The sequence below is a fragment of the Triticum aestivum genome, chromosome 7B (assembly GCF_018294505.1).
Source record: "Triticum aestivum cultivar Chinese Spring chromosome 7B, IWGSC CS RefSeq v2.1, whole genome shotgun sequence".
NCBI lineage: Eukaryota > Viridiplantae > Streptophyta > Magnoliopsida > Poales > Poaceae > Triticum > Triticum aestivum.
The window spans coordinates 614,626,048-614,646,762 of NC_057813.1; the positions used below are offsets into that span (position 1 = coordinate 614,626,048).

The 20,715-nt window shown below is 48.0% G+C and overlaps 1 protein-coding gene across 7 annotated transcripts; it reads left to right on the top strand.

Annotated features, from left to right (window-relative positions):
- The first annotated feature begins 6,125 nt into the window (after positions 1–6,125).
- On the top strand, positions 6,126–8,441 carry LOC123163079 (uncharacterized). 7 transcript variants are annotated; one of them, XR_006481698.1, is made up of 5 exons: positions 6,126–6,661; positions 6,908–7,367; positions 7,447–7,499; positions 7,668–7,740; positions 8,082–8,441. XR_006481698.1 is itself a non-coding variant. In XM_044580838.1 (5 exons), the coding sequence occupies exons 2-5, from the start codon at positions 6,988–6,990 to the stop codon at positions 8,084–8,086; spliced, it is 360 nt and encodes a 119-aa protein (XP_044436773.1). In that variant the 5' UTR covers positions 6,126–6,661; positions 6,908–6,987; the 3' UTR covers positions 8,087–8,441. The 7 variants fall into 7 exon arrangements, 4 of the variants coding, with proteins under 4 accessions (XP_044436773.1, XP_044436771.1, XP_044436770.1 ...); XM_044580838.1 differs by having other exon boundaries at positions 6,908–7,216; XM_044580836.1 differs by lacking the exon at positions 7,668–7,740 and having other exon boundaries at positions 6,126–6,274; positions 6,350–6,661; positions 6,908–7,216.
- The last annotated feature ends 12,274 nt before the right edge of the window (positions 8,442–20,715 follow it).

Consider the following 20,715-nt stretch of genomic DNA (forward strand, 5'->3'; position numbering starts at 1 on the left):
GTATATATATATTAGTTAAGCCCGTGCTGACTAGTTAATTGATGCTTTCATTGTTTTGGTATATGTACACATATTAATTACTCTCGTCTTTCTTCCTTATAATTTCTAGCCCTCCGGACCGAGCACAACTTCGGTAAGGAGACGAGGCCCGAAGAAAAAGTTGAGCTCGGATGAAAAGTTTGAGATCATAGAAATCGCGCCCGGCGGCGAACCGATTGAACCCATCCGGACAAGGAAGGCATTTTCTTCTCCGCCTGCGCCGGCGCTCCCGAGCAGCCAGCAGCATCCTCCTTCTCCGCCTCGCCAGCAAGGGCGAAAGAGACCCGTCGCCGCCCCGGCTGCTCCGGCGCGTCGTACTCCTTCTCCTCCGCCTCGTAAGCAAGCACGAAAGAAGACAGACGCCGCAGCCGCTTCGTCTGCTCCGGCGTCTAGCAGCACAACCAGAGGCGGGAGGCAGTACAAATACGGTCCATCATCTCTCAAGCCTCTAGAGAAGTTACCATACGAGAGGTTTGAGGAGGAAAACGATACGATTGTGCGGACCCACGTGAAGGAGTTCTTTGAAGGGGTGAAAGCAAAGAGACATCCACCTCCGGAGGAGAAGGTAGATCCGGTGAAAGCAAAACGCACTATCGATGCCCTGAGGAAACCACCAAAGTCTCCGCCGAGAACCAACTATGAGCGCATTACTGAACAGACATATCTCCAAGCCCAGCGGTCGGGAACTACTGTCAGTGCTAAAAGGTCAAAAGAACAAGCAAAGGGGAAAAAATTGCCCAGCTCGGCGAACAAGCACAACAATCGTGCCCCCCGCTCAATGTGTCTAATGCTCCGGGGTCGGTGGCCGGTTATGGCAATCTTGACGATTACCTGCCTGACGATGCACTTCCTGATTTCTTGGAGGTGGACGAACACAGATACGAGTACGGGAAGCCTCTCGTCAAAGATGAAAAATCTCTGACAACAATGATGCGAAGATTCCATAATTGTTACATGGAAACATGCAGAGATTCTGAGGGTAAGAATGCTTTGTATCTGCATATTAAAGAGGAGCACAATCTCATTGCAAATGATCTGTTGACTGTTCCATTTGATGAGTTCTTCGCGTTCTTCAATCAAAAGGCCCTCGATAAACTAATGGTCTTTTGCTACTGTCTGTAAGTACTATTTCTGTCATTAAGTCTCTATATATAGCTCGGCTCTTTCATTTCATGTATTTATAATTAATTATCCTCAATATATTATGCAGATTGAAGATCGTCGAGTGCAAAAAACAAGAAATTTATGATATTGGGTTCATTAACACAAATATCATAGATGAATTTCTGGTTAAAAAGGACATCAAAGAGGCCGAGGACAACGTGCTACAATCATTGATAAAAAATCAAAACAAAGATACCATACTCTTTCCTTACAACGGCAAGTGAGTGTTACTGTCGTGTGCATATTCGGTTTCCCTTATTACTCGAGCGAGGTTATAGTAATGTAATTGATGAGTTATGCATGCGTGCGCAGGTACCACTATATTCTTCTGGAGATTAAGCTTGAGTGTGGACTAGTAGCCGTCTTAGACTCGAGACGGAAAGATCCCAAATCCTATGCGGACATGACTGAAATGCTCAGCAAGTAAGTTCAATCGATCATTATCGCACCATATCGGCAACTTTTTGTTCATTTCCTGATATCTCAAGTGATAATAATTATTTTCTTTGTCTTGCAGGGTTTGGAAACAGTTCATCGCAGAAGCTCCGGGACTGCCGAAGGAGCTGCGATATACATACCCGAAAGTAAGTACTAATGGCTAGCTAGTTGCGCGCATCTCCCGTTGATTCTATAGCTATACTTTCATCAATGCCATTTATAATGCTTTATTATCAGTTTGATTGACCTCTATTTCTCGTAAAGTGCTTGTGGCAGGAAGAAGGGAATGATTTCTGTGGATACTACGTGTGCGAGTTCATCCACAACGCGACTTTGAAAAACAAGCGGGGCTACTCTCAAAGACTATATGAAGTGCGTAAGAAATAATATTCACAATTTCATTTTATTACACCATCATTTCTGTTGAGTTTCATTCATATATATGTATTAATTAACCCCCTTCTTCAAATTAGACGTGGCAGATGCGGAATGAACTCCTAGAACCAGATCGCATGAAAGCAATTCAAGAGATATTGGCGGGATTCTTTCTTAACCACGTCATCAATAAAGCCGGAGAATACCATGTGGAAATTGATTTCAATTGCTAGGAGATTGTAATTATAAGAGATCTTATACATATTGTACATGCATGTATGTAGCCAGTAGCGTCAGATACTTGTTGTTCGACCAATCTCTCGGGGAAGGAGAGAGGTCGATCGATCACTTCTCTCGGTATGCATGAACTTCTGTACTGAATGGTTCTCTCGATCACTTATGTATATATAGTACGTAGATTCGACCAAGCACGGACATAAGAGAGGACACTTCTCTCTATTAATTAGCTAGCTAACACAATATATGAAACACGTAAATTAACCCCCCAAAACCCCCAATCCCCCCCCCCCTCCTTTCAAAAAAATAACAAAAACCCCAACCAATGGAATGTTGACGCGTGGATGCTTTTTGGTCCCGGTTGGTGCCACCAACCGGGACCAAAGGCCCCCTGACTGGGGTCGGAGCACAGAGCCACGTGGAGGTACATTAGTTCCGGTTCTTGTTTGAACCGGGACTAATGGGTGGAGGTATTAGTAACGGCCCATTAGTCCCGGTTCATGAACCGGGACTAAAGGCCCTCACGAACCGGGACTATTAGGTGTTTTTCTACTAGTGATAGCGTGGACCTCATGCACTCACGCCATCACCGTCGGCACCACCATTGTTGCTGCCTCCATTGTCGCGGCACCATCAGCGCTCTCACCATTACTGGCATCACAACACATCTTAGCTAAGATGTCCCCACGAGTGAACTTCCAATATTATCTTGCCTCCTCGGTGATCTTGCTAGGACACATGAATATGATAGCACGGTCCTTGACCACCTTTTTTCTTCTTTTCTCCTTGACCGCCAATGCAAGCTTTTGCTCCTCGAGCTCTTGTTTTTTTCATTTTCCCTCAAAGTCCAATGCAAGCCTTTTTATCTCAAGTACAAGTTTTTTTTTCTTCCAATAGCACCTTCCTCTCTTAAGCCTCCGCCTTTGCCTTCCACTTCTCCTCTATCGTCATCTTCAAGTCACCGAAACAATTCAACCTCCCCTCCTTCTGGTTGGCCGCCAATGTTCTCTTCACCCCCACCATTTGTATGCCCCAATACCTCCATCCTTCTTGATTTGCTTTGGAATTTTTTTATCCATCCAGTCAAACATAAGGAGGGGATGGGTTATCTACCAAGTCATCATCATCAACAACATTGGTGTTGATCCTTTGCCTCTTCGGTGTTGTCTCATAGTCCCTTATCGTCTACTTCTCATGTCCACCAATCTCTTTGTAGAAATTATGCAAACAAAGGACTTTGCTCCCATGTCTCTTATCCCTCTCCTTGTAAAGAGCTTGAATGACGGGATCATACTCATGCTTGTGGACTCCACTTGGCAACGCAAGGTTGACTTGCTTAATACATCGATCGGTTGCATTGATCTTGGATCACGCTCCAACGATGAGTGAGAGACCCATGTATATTTCATGTAATTCATTATTTTATTTTATTGAAATCTCACAGCGGGAGGCTCTCTCATTATTTTCTAGGTAAAAAAATGGTGAGTGATCGACCCGATTGTGCGGTTGGAGGGAATGGGCACATGGTTGTTTTAGTAGTCCTTGATCCTCCCCCAATTTTTCCTTTTTTGGTCCGGTGAGCCGTTACATCAAGAGAGACTTCAATCCATGCTTCTCACAAAAGCAACATCTTCCTCGGTCTTGTAGTTGCACGACCTAGTCTTCCTCTTCAATATTTGGGTGTCCTCCACCTCTGTAACATATCTTCATCTCCAGGGCATATGGCATTGACTTGGCAATGTCATCGATGCTGAGTGTGTGACTTTTATTCAATTGATACATAGAAACGTCCACATCATCATTCAATTGCTCACTATAAAAGAAAGCAAAGAACCTAGGCATCAAAATTACATAACCCATCATTCTCTTGACCAATTGGAAAATAAAAATGGAACACTTGGATTTTTTTCACCATGAGTGAATTTCATCGAGTATGTTGAACTCGCTCCAGATCTGGTCTGAATCCGGCTCAGCGTCGGCTGTCGGGGGAGAGGGGGGAAGGGGCTGTAGCAAGACGCGTAGTAGTCATCCACGCCGTGGGACTCCGAGGGGTAGCTTCCCGGCAACCGCATCCTTCTTCTTCTTCATAGCGGCTGCCGTGTTGTCCGCCACCTTAGCCGACGACCGACGGTCTCATTTGCCGGCCGAGACGGCTTTGACAACGACGATATGGTGTTGTCAGCGGAGCAAGAGATGACCACATTGGCCACCGAGATGGCTCAGTGAGGTTCTTGCCGTAGCGCCGGCACTTTGGTTCTGGTGATGCCGATTCGCAGACAGTAGTGGGTCTTTGGCGCTGTTGAGGGTGGCCAATTTCCATTCCTCTTGTCATCAGGGCCGTGGACGGCCGCCGACGGGGGGCAGCTGCAGCGACATCGGGGTCAGGTGTGAAAGCTGCGTGCAAGTGGGAAGTATCACGGCTGGGACTAATTTTAGCTTTGAAAGCTTGTGACTTGACTAAATTTGAGGAAGTGGGGGAGGCAAAAAAAATTTGGGGGGGAGAGGGAGTCATGTTTGATTGATCTGCTGTTGCTACTTAATCCGCTAAAACAATTTTGTTTCTCCTCAACTATGACTTTTGAGGGATTACACACAACTTAGCATGCATATACACTTTGGTGACAGAAGAAGCTAGTTCTCAAGAAAAGTAAAGTTGTAGTTTCAAACTACTCATATTTTGAACATACAACTGGAACAATTCTCTGCACCTAATACTGTATGGGTGGGCTTCATATTGTACGGACGATATTAAAACCGTGTATGGTAAGGTCATCACTAGTGAGAAGTGATTATCACATCTTAATACCGTTCGCAACCAAACAACGTGTAGTTCGTCTAACAACTGCGACCCAAACAATCAAACACTGTGCCAAAAAATGCTTCCATGATGCGGCTACATGCAGATGTTGGTTTTGGCTTGCATTAGCTTAAACGGGCCCAACTGAGACAAATATACAATGTGCCAAAAAAATATGGTAGTCAAATGCGTCGTAGGTGTACCCATTCATTAGCGTGCGCAACCAAGAGTCCAAGAGTCGAAGTGCTCTTTTCGTTGCCATGGGCAAGAGAGACAATTTTTTGGAGGTAGTTAATGGAAGACTGCCTTTTCTCCCGAAAGGGTCGTTTTGCAAATTTTAATTTTGGTTCTATAGATCGAAAATTTTATATAAAAAATACAATATTCAAAAAGAGTAATTTTAACATGTTCCCTCTTTTCACATGAGAGGTAGGAAGGTAAGGTTAATCAAACCACTAGTTAATCAAATCAGTGACCTAGATCTATTATATACTCTTACCTCTCATGTGAAAATGCAAGATAAGAGGGACCACGCTAACATTTGACATTTAAAAATACACGTAGTAGGCCAATTTAGCCTCAGCCCAGCTAATGTGTGGCCCAGTTTTGCCCCTAACAGTTGGACGCAGCGATTCGGTGCTCGAGCTCAGCTGCTCTCGAAATCGCTAGCGTTGGCTCATGTCTTGGGATTCCAAAAAGTGGTCCGTCGCGTTTGCACCGAGACAGCGAAAAGAGGGATACAACGCTTAGGCTGACAATAGTGGGGGTAACATAAGTAGTATCATGCACTTGGGACTCGCAAACATGCTTATGTGGCAGGTAATTAAAGAAGAGAGAGATGGTTATAATAACATAGGTAGATACCATAACATAATAAATGTGATGCTACTATGTGTCATGCATGGCAATAAATGAGACCACCTATGCATCTTACTAGTCTAAATTACTCCCCACTATGACCAGCCTTATACGGGAGCGAACAGTGCAGCCGTGCGGGCCCAGAACGTACGGGTGGACGAACGTCCGTGGACCAGGCCGTCTACTTGGGGCTGAGCCGTGGATCAATTATGTCGGAGCGAACCTGAGCCGTCCTACGCTAGGTTCTGGAAGCCTGCCGCCGGCATGGACGGCTGCCCTTCCCCAAGGCTGCGGGAGGCTGCGGTTCCTCCGGCCGGCCGGCGATGGAAAATGCTGGCCTTGAATCCTGCTGGATGCGGTCGACCAGTAAGTCAACCCTGCCCGCTTTGGAGATCTAGTGATCTACCCTTGCATGTGCCCCCATGATAGAGCCGTCGGCAGACGCCGACTCCGCTGCCCGCCATGGCCGTGGGTTGCAGGTTCCGCTCCGAGCGGAGTTTGCGGACAGCCTGGAACATCCAGATCCGTTGCCTCTTACAGTGCTCCCGCGACGTGATGCGGATTGCTGGCTCCGGGTGGTCTACGCCGGCAGACTCGATTGCTGGCTCCGGGTGCGGGCAGCCGGCAGCATGTTGGTTGCGCTAGCTCTGGGAGGACGCAGGGTGAAAATCGCTGTCGACGGCAGGGTTCTCCGACGAGATCTGCGCAGTCAATGGACAGGGTAAATCCAGAGGCACCGGGGTGGACCAAAAGGTACAACCTGAATCCTATCCTGGCTAACTGTTACTATCCTTTTTAGCAAATGGTGTGATTTTTTTGTGCTATGCTCGCTGAGATGTTAGTAGTATGTGTGATTTGCCGAACAGAAAAATATGAAATTGGTAGTTCATCTGATGTATGGTTGGGATCAGTAGGAAAAGTTATCCGCGGCAGCACTCATTTGAGGTCTGTTTCCTACCGATGGTTAGTTACATATTTTGTTCTTGTTTGTAAATTCAGGTTACGTCTTGGGAGTGCTTCACCGGACAGAACGCCGTGCCCACATGGGATGAGTGCTTTAGAGCAGTGAATTTGCAAGTATGCGCCTGCTCCCTGCTCGTCGCCGTCCTGGCATCCCGCTTGTCCCGACATGCGCCGTCATTCTGTCTCCGCCGGTGCCACCACTACTCCCTGTTCATTGCTACCAGACGAGCAAGATGTCCGATTCTGCGGTGGACAGGCACAAGACGCCGACGGAGGAAGAGAATAAGAATCCGGCGTGCGAGGATGAGGAGGAAAAGGATCAGGCGAGAATGGAGGTGGTTACAGGTCTGAATTTTGATCCTCTTTTCCACCTATACTTAGCATGATTTATTTTCAGTATTCTCTGTAGTTTATAAGCAGCAAATGCCACCAGGGAATGCTCCATGTTGTAACAAATTTGTGAACTCTGAACCTAGTCAAGTGCTTCTACTACAAGGTAGTACTATTATAGGTACCTGATATTTGGAAACTGTCAAATCTCTTTACCTGCTCACACAATATCCCTGAAACAACAGCTGTTCCACTGGTTGATGATGATGATGCACTGCTAATATTGGACTTGCCAGAGGTAAGCTCATTTTCATACTCAAGAAACATGCTTGTGGCCCTAACAAGTGAGACTACCTGACATTTTCTTACTCTTATGCACATGGACAGTATGTATAATGACACCTGAAGCATTTTGGTACTGCGTGTCAGTATGTATAATGATTTATTTTTAGTATTCTCTTTTCAGCTAAGAGTCATTTTTTGTGGCCGCCCAGAGATAGGAAAACTGTGTCTAGTCAAGACCTACTTAGCAACAAAGAGTAAGTGGCATCTCCAGAAAATTGAAGTTAATAGATACTAAAGCCCCCATGCTACCTGCTTGTTTTAGTGAAAGGACCAAACCAAACATCCTTCATTTTTAGTACTAGTACATGCCAGTCTTAATTTTTATATAACCATTAATCTGAATTGGAAGATTATTAGTATTAATCTATACAATAGCTTATTTTCATCAGTGCTAGCTAGGTGCATGTCCCAGTCAATACACGTGTATGTCCGCATGTTTGCTAGCTGCATGTATGTTATTTGAACAAATGATCGGCATGAAAAAGCTTGATATAAGCTACGAAGTAAATTCCTGAAACTTTGTTGTAATGTTCAGGATAGGTCTTCAGAGCAGCTGCCTTTGACTTGGAAAAGTTCAGGACTAAAATTTGATGTTCAGGAGAATAAAATTCATCGTAAATATGGGGCTACCATTGACTTGTCGTTCATCGCAAAGTTCAGGAGAATCTGAATGTATGTTCAGAACTATGAAATCTGGTGTTCAAGCACATGTTCAGGATGTGAAATCTGAAACCTGAATCCGATGTTCAAGCTAGCACTGATGTATGCTCACTGAAATTATGTTAGTTTTAGAACTGCTCGTTGCTGCATTCGATAAACTGAATCTAACATTGTATCAAATGGACCAAAGATTTGCTCGTTGTTGCAAATCTGAATGTAGTTTAAACATTGTTCAGGACTGAAATCTGAATGTGAAACTGATACAAAGCTAGCATTGATGTATGTTCAAGCTAGTTTGCACTTTGCACATGGACACTGAAATCGTATATAGCTAATTTGCAAACTAGCGTGCTCACCGGGACACAAAGCTGACTATACGCACTAATGAAAGCAGCTAAACTGTTGCGGACGTCTGTTCATAGCGGGCAGTCAAAACATGCGGACGCGGACACTGATAACTGCGGGATTAGAAGGAGGCATGTTTTTTTTCTTTTTGAAATTAGGAGGGATGTTGAGGACGGCAGGCGATGAGATTGTGTAGGTTTCGGTGTGGGAAACGAGCGAAAATATAAATGATAAGGACGGGCTGGGAGGATGGCCGTTAACTAGCTAGCGACGGACGGCTCAGCCCCGTACAGAAAAATGATTGGGCCGTGTCCACTACCGCTGTTCCGCGTATGGGTTGACGTTTGGCGTCGAAATAAATGCGCCAGCGCAATCGCGCTGATCGGAAGCAATACTGCCTGAATACAAACTGAAATACATTGCAAGGCGCTGATCCACATGCGAATGAATGGGGGAGATTTCAGGATCATCTGAGACTGGGCTTAGAATTGGATATCCCCCATATGCATCCCTAGTTGGTGCAGAGGCCGGGGAAGTGAAATTCCCCCCCCCCCCCCCCCCACCATTTTTAAAGAAAGGCGTCAGCATAAGCAATCAGCTCATCGGCGAACTGCCATCCAAAGATTACAGCAAGACTGAAACATCATTTTCTTCCCTACAGTGGCCCTACGTCTCGCCCGGTCGACTTGGACGGCTCGCCTAACCCTAGCCGCCAGGGTCACCACCACCTCCCTCCCTTCCCTCCGCCGCCGCCGGAGGACCCGCTGGGCTAAGCCCAGGGGCCGACGGTGGTGGCAGAGGCTCTCCTCCCTGCATCGCATCGGAGGGGGTGGGGTAGGACCTCCACACGCGTGACGGCGCAGCGGCAATCTGATCCATGATGGCGCGAAGGCGTGCTCCGGGCGGAGGCCTTGGGCGACGGCGCGGTTGTCTGGTGCCGATCCGGCGGCGGCGGCGTGAAGAGGGCGTCGTGGAGGTCTGGGCTAGCCAGATCAGGATCCTAGGGCGGCGGCCCTAGACGGCGGCGGTGGCTGAAGCTCGGGCTTCCCGCGGCAGCATGGCGTGGTGCAGTCCATATCCAAGGCAGATTTGCGTCTGCGATCTCGTGGTTTTGCCACGGATTGGTTCCGATCAGAGACGGTGATGAGCGTGCGGGATCGATCTCGGCGGCTCTCGCGGTTTGGCGAGGTGGGGTGGGAGTCCTCCTACCAGGCTCCAATGGTGGCGCATTCAGGCAGTGGCCGGTGTGCCAGGGCTCCTACGGTGGCACTGCTGTTGCGGTTGGTCACCGGATCTAGGCGGCTAGATCTGGGGCTTTGAAGGCGGTCGAGACAGTGCACAGGTTGTCGGGTGGATTTCTTGAGACGGATCCGAGTGAAAACTTGATCTTCGGTCATTGGCCGAAGCCGGTGATGACGATGCCCTTATCATTGTTTCCTTCGTGAAGGCATCATCGAGGTATAAATCCCAAACCCACCCAATAACTCCGAGGGAAACCCTGGACCAGTTGATCGGATGTCAGCGGCATTCATGTGTCGTTACCCCCTTGGGGGGGCATTCTTGGAGATGCACTCGGGCTCAAGGGACCAGCGGATGGCTTCTTCGATGGAGCGGTGTTTCTTTCTATATATTCATGGCGGCGGCTCTTGGCGGCATGGAGCAGCGGAGGCTTGCGTCAGATGTGTGGTGATGGACACGCGCAGGAGGTCGACGCTGTCTGGCGTCATGGTGGTGTTGGCGGCAGCTAGACCGGGCAAGGTCGATGCAGCAGTATAGCTCTGAAGATGGATTGATGGCAGGTGGCTACGGCGGCCTCATACCCGGCAGGCATCCTGGTTGAGGAGCACGCCGGACTGGTGGGTGCCCATACCTGGCAGGCGTCCTGGTTGGGACCTTAGGACTTAGATGTTAGGTTTGGCTGCGAGTTCTATTTGGTATTAGGCCCAGACTATCAGCGCCCCTTCATCAACTAGATAGGAGTAGCGACAGATGTTGCTTAGATGGTGGCTTTGGACTTACTGTTGTATGACTTTGTAAGGTCTTGTGTTAATAATTAATAAAATGGCCGTATGCATCATCCAGATGCAGAGGCCGGGGTTATTCCTCTTTTTTTAAAACATGGTATCAGTTTCTGGGTTCTAAACCCTGGCCGCTTCTGCACCCGCGCGCCACCCCCAAGGCGGTCGGCCTCCATGATCGCCGCCGGGAGCCGCACCGACCGTACCTAGGGTTCGGCCGCCGGTCGTGTTGACCGGCTGTCCTAGAGATTCTTTTTCCCGAGCCCTTGCTCCGGGTTTTTTTCGCTTTCTCGCCAGTCGTTTTGATCGGCATTTTTCTTTTTGGTTTTCCGATCTATGCTTGATTGGTTTGTGTCGCCCACCGCCGCCGTCGATCACCGTGCGCCTCTACTCCAACACCGGCGCGACCGGCCGGCCTCTTCACCGACCCGGCGGACTAACACAACAGGCGGCCCCTAATGGTCGTCGTCCGTGCGTCTGCCCGCCCGTCGCCCCGACACGCCGGCCTCACGCGACAGGCGGCCCCTCACGGCCGTCGTCCACGCGTGGACCTGCTCGTCGACCTACACTGGCCCTGAGTTCAGCGCGCCCCTACACTGATTGAGCAACGGGCTGCCGTTGCATCGCCCCATCAGGCCGCAGCGCCGCTGTCCCATGGTTCTCCCCGTGGCAGCACCGATCTGCACCGCCACTGCGTCGCCCCTTTGGGCCGTAGCGCCGTGGCACGTGGTCCTCGCCGCCGCCCTGAGGTTGTTCCCGTGGTTGCACTACATCGCGCGCTGCCACTGCATCGCCCCTTCGGGCCGTAGTGTCGTGGCCCGTGGTCAACCGCCGCATCGAGGACGTCCGCTCCAGGCCGTCCTCGAGGCTGCACCGACCCTGGCGCTGCCGCTGCATCGCCCCGTCGGGCCATAGCAAGCGTGGCACACGATCCCTGTAACTGCCATGAGGTCTTCCCCGATGTCGCCCCGACTTGCCTGTCGCCGTTGCGTCGCCTCTTCGGGCTGTAATGCTGCAGCCTGCGGTCCACAGTCGTCCACACGCATTGACTTTCCCGTGATATGCGCCGCGCCGCCTCCCTTGGCGCAGGAACGTCACCGTCCGCGCCGGTTTTCGTCACGCTGTCGGGTTCATTATCGCCTACTTCGAGCACCACTGTCGCGCTCCTTCTCTAGCCGCCGCCGTCGCCTCCTTAGGCCGCCGCCACCGCTGCTCTTCTTCCGCGGCTCCACGGCGACTACCTCGACACCGGCGACCCCCGACTCGACACCGGCCATGGCGTTCTTCGCACGGCTACCTCGACTACGTTGATGACCCACAAGTGTAGGGGATCTATCGTAGTCCTTTGGATAAGTAAGAGTGTCGAGCGCAACGAGGAGCAGAAGGAAATGATAAGCGGTTTTCAGTAAGGATTTCTCTGCAAGCATTGAAATTGTAGGTAATAGATAGTTTTGTGATAAGATAAATAGTAACAAGTAACAAGTAAATAAAGTGCAGCATGGTGGCCCAATCCTTTATGTAGCAAAGGATAAGCCTGGACAATTTCTAATAATGAGAAAGGAGCTCCCGAGGACACATGGGAATTATCGTCAAGCTAGTTTTCATCACGTTCATATGATTCGCGTTCGGTACTTTGATAATTTGATATGTGGGTGGACCGGTGCTTGGGTACTGCCCTTACTTGGACAAGCATCCCACTTACGATTAACCCCTATTGCAAGCATCCGCAACTACAAAAGAAGTATTAAGGTAAACCTAACCACAACATTAAACATATGGATCCATATCAGCCCCTAACGAAGCAACGCATAAACTAGGGTTTAAGCTTCTGTCACTCTAGCAACCCATCATCTACTTATTACTTCCCCATGCCTTCCTCTAGGCCCAAATAATGGTGAAGTGTCATGTAGTCGACGTTCACATAACACCACTAGAGGAAAAGACAACATACATCTCATCAAAATATCGAACGAATACCAAATTCACATGACTACTAATAGCAAGACTTCACCCATGTCCTCGGGAACAAACGTAATTACTCACAAAGCATATTCATGTTCATAATCAGAGGGGTAATAATATGCATTAAGGATCTGAACATATGATCTTCCACCAAGTAAACCAATTAGCATCAACTACAAGGAGTAATCAACACTACTAGCAACCCACAGGTACCAATTTTGTGGTTTTGATACAAGATTGGATACAAGAGATGAACTAGGGTTTTGAGAGGAGATGGTGCTGGTGAAGATATTGATGGAGATTGACCCCCTCCCGGTGAGAGGATCGTCGGTGATGGTGTTGGTGATGATTTCCCCCTCCCGGAGGGAAGTGTCCCCGGCAGAACAGCTCCGCCGGAGCCCTAGATTGATTCCGCCAAGGTTCCGCCTCGTGGCGGCGGAGTTTCGTCCCGTAAGCTTGCCCATGATTTTTTTCCAGGGTAAAAGCTCTAATATAGCAGAAGATGGACACCGGAGGCCCACCAGGGGGCCCAGGAGATAGGGGTGCACCCAGTAGGGGGGCGCGCCCTCGACTCTCCTGGATAGGGTGTGGGCCCCCTGGTGTATTTCTTTCGCACAATAATTCTTATAAATTCCAAAAACATGTTTCATGGAGTTTCAGGATTTTTGGAGCAGTGCAGAATAGGTTCCCAATGTTTGCTCCTTTTCCAGCCAGAATTCCAGCTGCCGGTATTCCCCCTCTTCATGATAAACCTTGTAAAACAAGAGAGAATAGCCATAAGTGTTGAGATATAATGTGTAATAATAGTCCATAATGCAATAAATATTGATATAAAAGCATGATGCAAAATGGACGTATCAACTCCCCCAAGCTTAGACCTCGCTTGTCCTCAAGCGGAAGCCGATATCGAAAAATATGTCCACATGTTTAGAGATAGAGGTGTCGATAAAAATAAAATACGGACATGAGGGCATCATGATCATTCTTATAACAGCAACATATATAGATTTTATCATATGATTTCTTATGCTCAAGTAACAATCAATTCACAATGTCAAGTATGGTTCAAAAACTTCATTGGAAAATAACAAACTATAATCTCAGCCATTGAAGCAATTGCAATTTATCATAACATCAGAAAGAGTCAATAATAGAGCTTTTCAGCAAGCTCACATACTCAACTATCTTGTAGCCTTCTACAATTGCTAACACTCACGCAGTACTTGTGGTAATGGAGTTTCAGCCGGACACTGGGAAAGACAAGGGCTTATTGTGTTGCCTCCCAACATATTCACCTTTAGATGATGTCAACAATAATAGCCCATGCTAACTTACATCCAATTGGATATATATATCATGATCTTTCAAACACGAGGAGCTTGCCAAAGGATAAAATGAAAAAGGGAAAGGGGAGGATCACCTTGACTCAAGCATAAAGTAAAAACATAAAGTAAAAGATAGGCCCTTTTGTGGCACCCCGGCTCAGAGTGATCGGTTTACCCTGCATTGCCAGCCCAGAGACCTTGTCTTCTGGCAACACACAACAACATGGTATAGAAAATAACCGCTTTATTCATGCTAGCGGGACATAGTTCATATTACAACAGTTAGCGAGGCCAAGCGGCACACACGGTGCGGCTGAACAATATGTATATTATTTTGTGAACATAAAGGGGCCTTGATCATGACAACTGCTCGGCAGCGGAACAACGTTGTAGCGGGACTCCATAGCACAAGGACACCGACGTGGACACGGTCTAGACTCGGACAACACTCCTTTCCAGCGGGACTTTCCTGAAATCTGGCATGACACGCCAGGTCAGTACATTGAATGTACTTGCAAGCTCACAATAAACATAAATAAGATGACAGACAATATTATGATATTTATCCAATTAAATTAACAATGCATCTATATAACCAACATGATGTGACTATGCTCAACAAGTACTCATTCTCTCGACTTGCTTACCAAGCGTGACCAACAACATAATATTACCAACACATACTTGTGATCCTTACGGCGATCACAACCCGACCATCTCATCGCCCGTGATCCTTACGATGATCACAACCCGACCAACTCGGGGCCCGTGATCCTTACGGCGATCACAACCTGACAACTCATGTCCAACTCAACACGATGACCTCACTGTCATCCTTAGTGCAATTTAGTGTCCATATTTATTAAGTGTTGACCCATGGTGTACCTTACTTTCGAGCGTGTCTGTATCCGTGGACTCGGCTATCGATAGATTAAAAACACTCTGCAGAGGTTAGTACACTGTACCCACACTACGCAACCCATGGCCTCACTCTCCCATCCGAGTGGACCAACAGCGTTCCGATGAAACCATTTCATTGTCATGACACTCTCCCGGCCCCTCCGACTCAAACCCCACTGGGATAGTCCTGGGTGGCCCCGTGTCTACCTCCAGACACCTCGACCACCGTCGTGGCCACGATCCACACTGGGATCTGGTACCAAACTTAACTTAACAACGGGCTCACAAGGTTATGCTTGCCTACCGGGCCAGGGTACAGCACGCCCATAAACTTCCCTAAATTAAGGTACCGACCAGAGGCACGACAATGAAACGCGTTAAGGCCGTCCCATACCGGCAAATGTGGTTACACTGGGAAAGACTCATTTCAGCGGCACCACGACCCGGTCAACAACATGTTCAAGTTGAGTTATTAATCAGGTTCAACTTTAATGTGAAAAGAAAATAACCGGTGCCATACTGCCATACCATGCATCACTTAACATATGCACCACATAACCGTGCAAAACTGCACCAACTACACTCCCACAGAGCCAACATAAACTCATGCTACTATACTGGTAAAAACCTTTCTTTACTTATACCAAAACTATTTCTAGCAATTATCATCATTATACCTCATGCAAAAATAATATCCAAATTACTCATCAATTCTATGACCATATTATTTATTTATTACTTGCAACTAAGTTCTCATAATCTTACTAACAATATTTACTTCAAACATACTGAAGTTCAAGCATTTTAACATAACAAGCATATAACATAATATATTTATTTTATAACTAATTAAAATGCATCAATATTCATAAGTTCAAGTATGAAAATCATAAATATTGAAGTGGCACCATGAAAATGTTACTGTGGCTTGCCTTAGTACTGATGAGGTTCACAAGGCTCCTGGTGATCCTCAAGACAAGCTGGTTCCTCTGAAAACATTCAAAAACCGCAAAAGAAAATATCAAGAAACCTTCTGAAAATTGCCAGAAAATCTAGACAGCAAGGAAAAATACCATCTTTTGGGAGCTGTTAGATTTTTGGACAAAGAACACAATGCAAAAAGAATCACTGCATTTGGACTTGTAGAATAAAAGTTATGGTTGTTTGAATGCTACTGGAATTTAAATGAATTTGAAAAAGAAAAACAGAGAGGGGGTGACGTCGATGGCGTATTTTCCCGGGGCGCCACCACTCATACCGCTTCGCGCGCGTTATGAGTGGCTGACTAGCGGGCCCCGCTAGTCAGGCCGGAGGGAGGGGGAAAGAAACAGAGAGGCGCGGTGCTTCGCCGGAGCTTACGCCGGCGTTGAGGCATCTTGGAGGAAAACGAGAGGGAGGGATCGACGGAGGAGGCTCTTGCGCACCTGCCCGTACCCGTGGCGTGGCAAACGGTGACCGGACGGCGTCGAACTCTTCCTCGCAAGCGGAGGCAAAACATGATGGTCGCCGAAGATGAGGAAGACGGCGGCTCTAGGGGCTCGGGCTTGGCGCGTTAGCTTCACGGAGGAGAGGCAGAGGTCCTGGCGGGGTCACCTCGGCTTGGGAGTGGCCGAAGCTGCGGGGTCGATCCAGAGGGGATCGCCGGCAAGCTCGGCTCAGGGACGGCAGCCCGCGGCCTGCCCGGCTGGGCTGCGGCTTCTAGTGGCTATAGGAGAGAGAGGCAGAGAGGTGCGGTGCTCCAGGAGGCCGTGGAGGGGGGTTTATATAGGTGGGGCGGTGAGGAGGGCTCGGGCTCCGCCGGAGGACAGCTGTCGCCGGCGCCCGACGACGAAACGTGCCAGAGAGAGAGGGAGAAGGCGACGGGGTTCACGCGGGAGCTGTGCACAGACGCGGACGAGCACAGGAGCAAGGAGGAAAGGGATGAACACAGTGCGCGGGCACTATGCCGTTGGCCGGACCGTGCCCGTGCTCGTTGCGGCAATCTCCGGCGTCAGCGAGCGGCAGGGTGGAGTAAAGGAGGTGGAGACGAGGATGGTGGCACGGGGGGACGCGCCCTGGCTGGCCGAGCAGCAGGCAAAGGCGCCACAGAGGCGCTAGCGACGCGCAGAGCGCGCGTTTGGCATGCCAGCACCCTCGGACGTACGCGGTCACCGCGTGGACCGTGACATCAGGCCACATATGCACTAACCATGAAGTCTGGCATGTAGTCCTTAGTAACTTTAGGTGTTACCACGGCTCGGTTGGTTTCCAGGTGCAATAGAAGTGAAATGGTGAAGAGGTTAAGTTTTTGGACAGAAACTTTGAACAGTTATTTTGGTCAAACCACAGGGATTCAAGGGCTGAGCTTTGGGGTTTTACTGACCCTTACTAAGGTGAATAAGCTCATGGAAAACCAGCTTCAATGGAGCTAGTAAAAAGGTAGTTGCTGTAGAAACTACCATTTCAGCACAGAAGTGAAAAAAATTTATGTACCCAAAATACTCCAAAGAGTGGTGCAATATTTTTGCTCAGAAATGTGCCCTAGGGTCCAAAGAATATTTGGGATTTTTCTCAGGATTTTTAGGGCAACAGAAATGAGGGTTGCTTTGGAGGTTAAAGAGTTTAGCTAGGGTTTTAGGGGCAAAATGAATATTTTTCATTTAAGAAAAATATTCCAAACAATATTGTTGGGTTGGCCAGGGGGGAAATGATGGATTAGAAGAGGAGAGGGGGCACTTGGGTGAAAATCACGGGATACCCAAGTGATCAAGTCCAAATGGAATGATTCAAAAACTCCAAATCCAAAACCAACTCAGTTGAAAATCAAGCAAAGAAAAACAGGGCAAAACCAGGCTGTGACAAACCTCCCCCACTTAGAATGAATCTCGTCCTCGAGATTCGGTTGCTTGGGAAAACCATTCTGGATAACATGCCCTTAGAAATTCTTCTGATTCCTAGGTTGATTCTGACTAGGTATGATGCATCCATTGAACCTTGTAAAACTTCCGTGACTTACTGCGAGTGACTCTTTCCATTTGATCCAAAATTTTCACTGGCCTCTCTTTGTAGGTCAAATCCTTTGCCAGCTCTATTTCTACCAAATCGGTCTCTTTCTCGGGTGGTGAGATGCACCGTCGCAGTTGTGAAATGTGGAACACGTTGTGCATGTCGGACGGTTCCGGAGGCAGTTCCAACTGATATGCCACAGCACCTACTCGCGTCATGACGGGAAATGGACCAATAAACCTGGGTGCCAACTTTCCACGGGTTTGGAACCTTCTTACTCCCTTCATGGGTGTGACTCGAAGGTAGACATGTTCTCCGGGTTCAAAACTAATCTGCCGGTGCTTTGCATCATAATAACTTTTCTGTCGCGATTTGGCCAGCTGTAATCTGTCTCGGATCTCTTTGACTTGCTTTTCGGCTTCCAGCATGAGATCTGTTCCGAAAATACGGCTGTCGCCGGTTTGAGACCAATTTAATGGGGTGCGGCACTTACGGCCATACAAAGCTTCATAAGGTGACATCTTTAAATTGGTCTGGAACCCATTATTATACGAGAACTTGGCGTACGGCAAGCAATCTTCCCATTGTGGTCCTTGGGCTAAAACACAGGCTCGGAGCATATCTTCGAGTATCTGATTTACTCGTTCCGTTTGCCCATCCGTCTGAGGATGATAAGCAGTGATGTATTTTAATTCCGTCCCAAGGGCTTGATGGAGACGGGTCCAGAAAGCAGAGGTGAAAAGTGAACCTTGGTCAGTAGTCATGGTTCTGGGAACTCCATGTAAACTGACAATCTTGGATACATACAGTCGGGCAAGTTCATCTGCTCGGTATGAGGTTTTGACTGGGAGGAAGTGAGCCACCTTGGTTAATGTATCCACTATGACCCAGATCGCATTATTGCCTCGTCGGGTCCTGGGTAAGCCTGTGATGAAATCCATACAGACATCGTCCCATTTCCATTGTGACACGGGCAGTGGTTGGAGAAGTCCGGCTGGTTTCTGATATTTCGCCTTAACCTTGTTGCAGATGTCGCAACAGGCTACGAAATAAGCAATGTCTTTCTTCATTCCATCCCACAAGAATATTTGTCAAAGGTCTTCATACATTTTTGTGCCTCCAGGGTGAATTGAATACGAGGACTCGTGGGCTTCTGACAAAATTTTCTGCTTTAGGTCAGCTTGATTAGGCACACAAATCATTCCCCTGAATCGGAGGGTACCGTACTGATCCTTCGAGAAATCGGATGACTTGATGCGTTTCTGTAGTTTGGCATCGTCGGGCTGGGCCTTGCGGATTTCTTCCTCAAGAGTAGGAGTGACCGTCAGAATATTGGCAAGACCAGCCTCAACAATGACTAGGTTGAGCTGAGCAATTTCTTCTTTGAATTCGGAAGGCAGAGACTCCAACATGACATTTAAACTGACGGGCTTTCGACTGAGTGCATCGGCAACCATGTTGGCCTTACCCGGATGGTAATTTATTCCAAGATCATAATCCTTGACCAACTCCAGCCATCTTCGTTGACGGAGGTTTAAATATGGCTGAGTAAATATGTATTTGAGACTTTTGTGGTCATTAAAAATTTGGCACCTTTTTCCAATGAGGTAGTGTCTCCAAATTTTTAAAGCATGAACTACCGCGACCAATTCCAAATCATGAGTGGGGTAATTGCCTTCATGCGGTCGTAGCTGCCGTGAGGCGTTGGCTACTACCTTGCCATCTTGCATAAGCACGCACCCAAGTCCTTGTCGGGAAGCGTCGCAATATACATCAAAGTTGCGGTAGATATCTGGAAGTGTTAATACTGGTGCAGTTGTTAAGCGCTTCTTTAACCCAGTGAAACTTTTCTCACAGTCTGACGTCCATTCAAACTTCTTATCCTTTTTAAGCAACTCCTTCATGGGCTTAGCAATCTTGGAGAACCCTTCAATAAATCGATGGTAATATCTGGCTAATCCAAGAAAACTCCGGATCTGAGACACGGTGGCGGGTGGCAACCAGTCGAGCACGTCTTTTACTTTGCTTGGGTCGATGCGGACGAGCATGGGAGCAAGGAGGAAAGGGACGAACACAGTGCACGGGCACTGTGTTGTTGGCCGGACCATGCCCGTGCTCGTTGCGGCGAGCTTCGGCGTCGGCGAGCGGCAGGGTGGAGTAAAGGAGGTGGAGACGAGGATGGTGGCGCGGGGGGACACGTCCTGGCTGGCCAGGCAGTAGGCACGCGCGCCATAGAGGCGCTGGCGACGCGCAGAGCGCATGTTTGGCATGCCAGCACCCTCAGACGAACGCGGTCACCGCGTGGACCGTGACATCAGGCCACATATGCACTAACCATGATGTCTGGTGTGTAGTCCTTAGTAACTTTAGGTGTTACCACGGCTCGGTTGGTTTCCAGGTGCAGTAGAAGTGAAATGGTGAAGAGGTTAAGTTTCTGGACAGAAACTTTGAACAGTTACTGTGGTCAAACCACAGGGATTCAAGGGCTAAGCTTTGGGGTTTTACTGACTCTTATTAAGGTGAATAAGCACAGGGAAAACCAGCTACAATGGAGCTAATAAAAAGGTAGTTGCTATAGAAACTACCATTTCAGCACAGAAGTGAAAATATTTTTTGTATCCAAAATACTCCAAAGAGTGGTGCAATATTTTGCTCAGAAATGTGCCTAGGGTCCAAAGAATATTTGGGATTTTTCTCAGGATTTTTAGGGCAGCAGAAATGAGGGTTGCTTTGGAGGTTAAAGAGTTTAGCTAGGGTTTTAGGGGCAAAATGAGTATTTTTCATTTAAGAAAAATATTCCAAACAATATTGTTGGGTTGGCCAGGGGGGAAATGATGGATTAGAAGAGGAGAGGGGGCACTTGGGTGAAAATCAAGGGATACCCAAGTGATCAAGTCCAAATGGAATGATTCAAAAACTCCAAATCCAAAACCAACTCAGTTGAAAATCAAGCAAAGAAAAAGAGGGCAAAAAG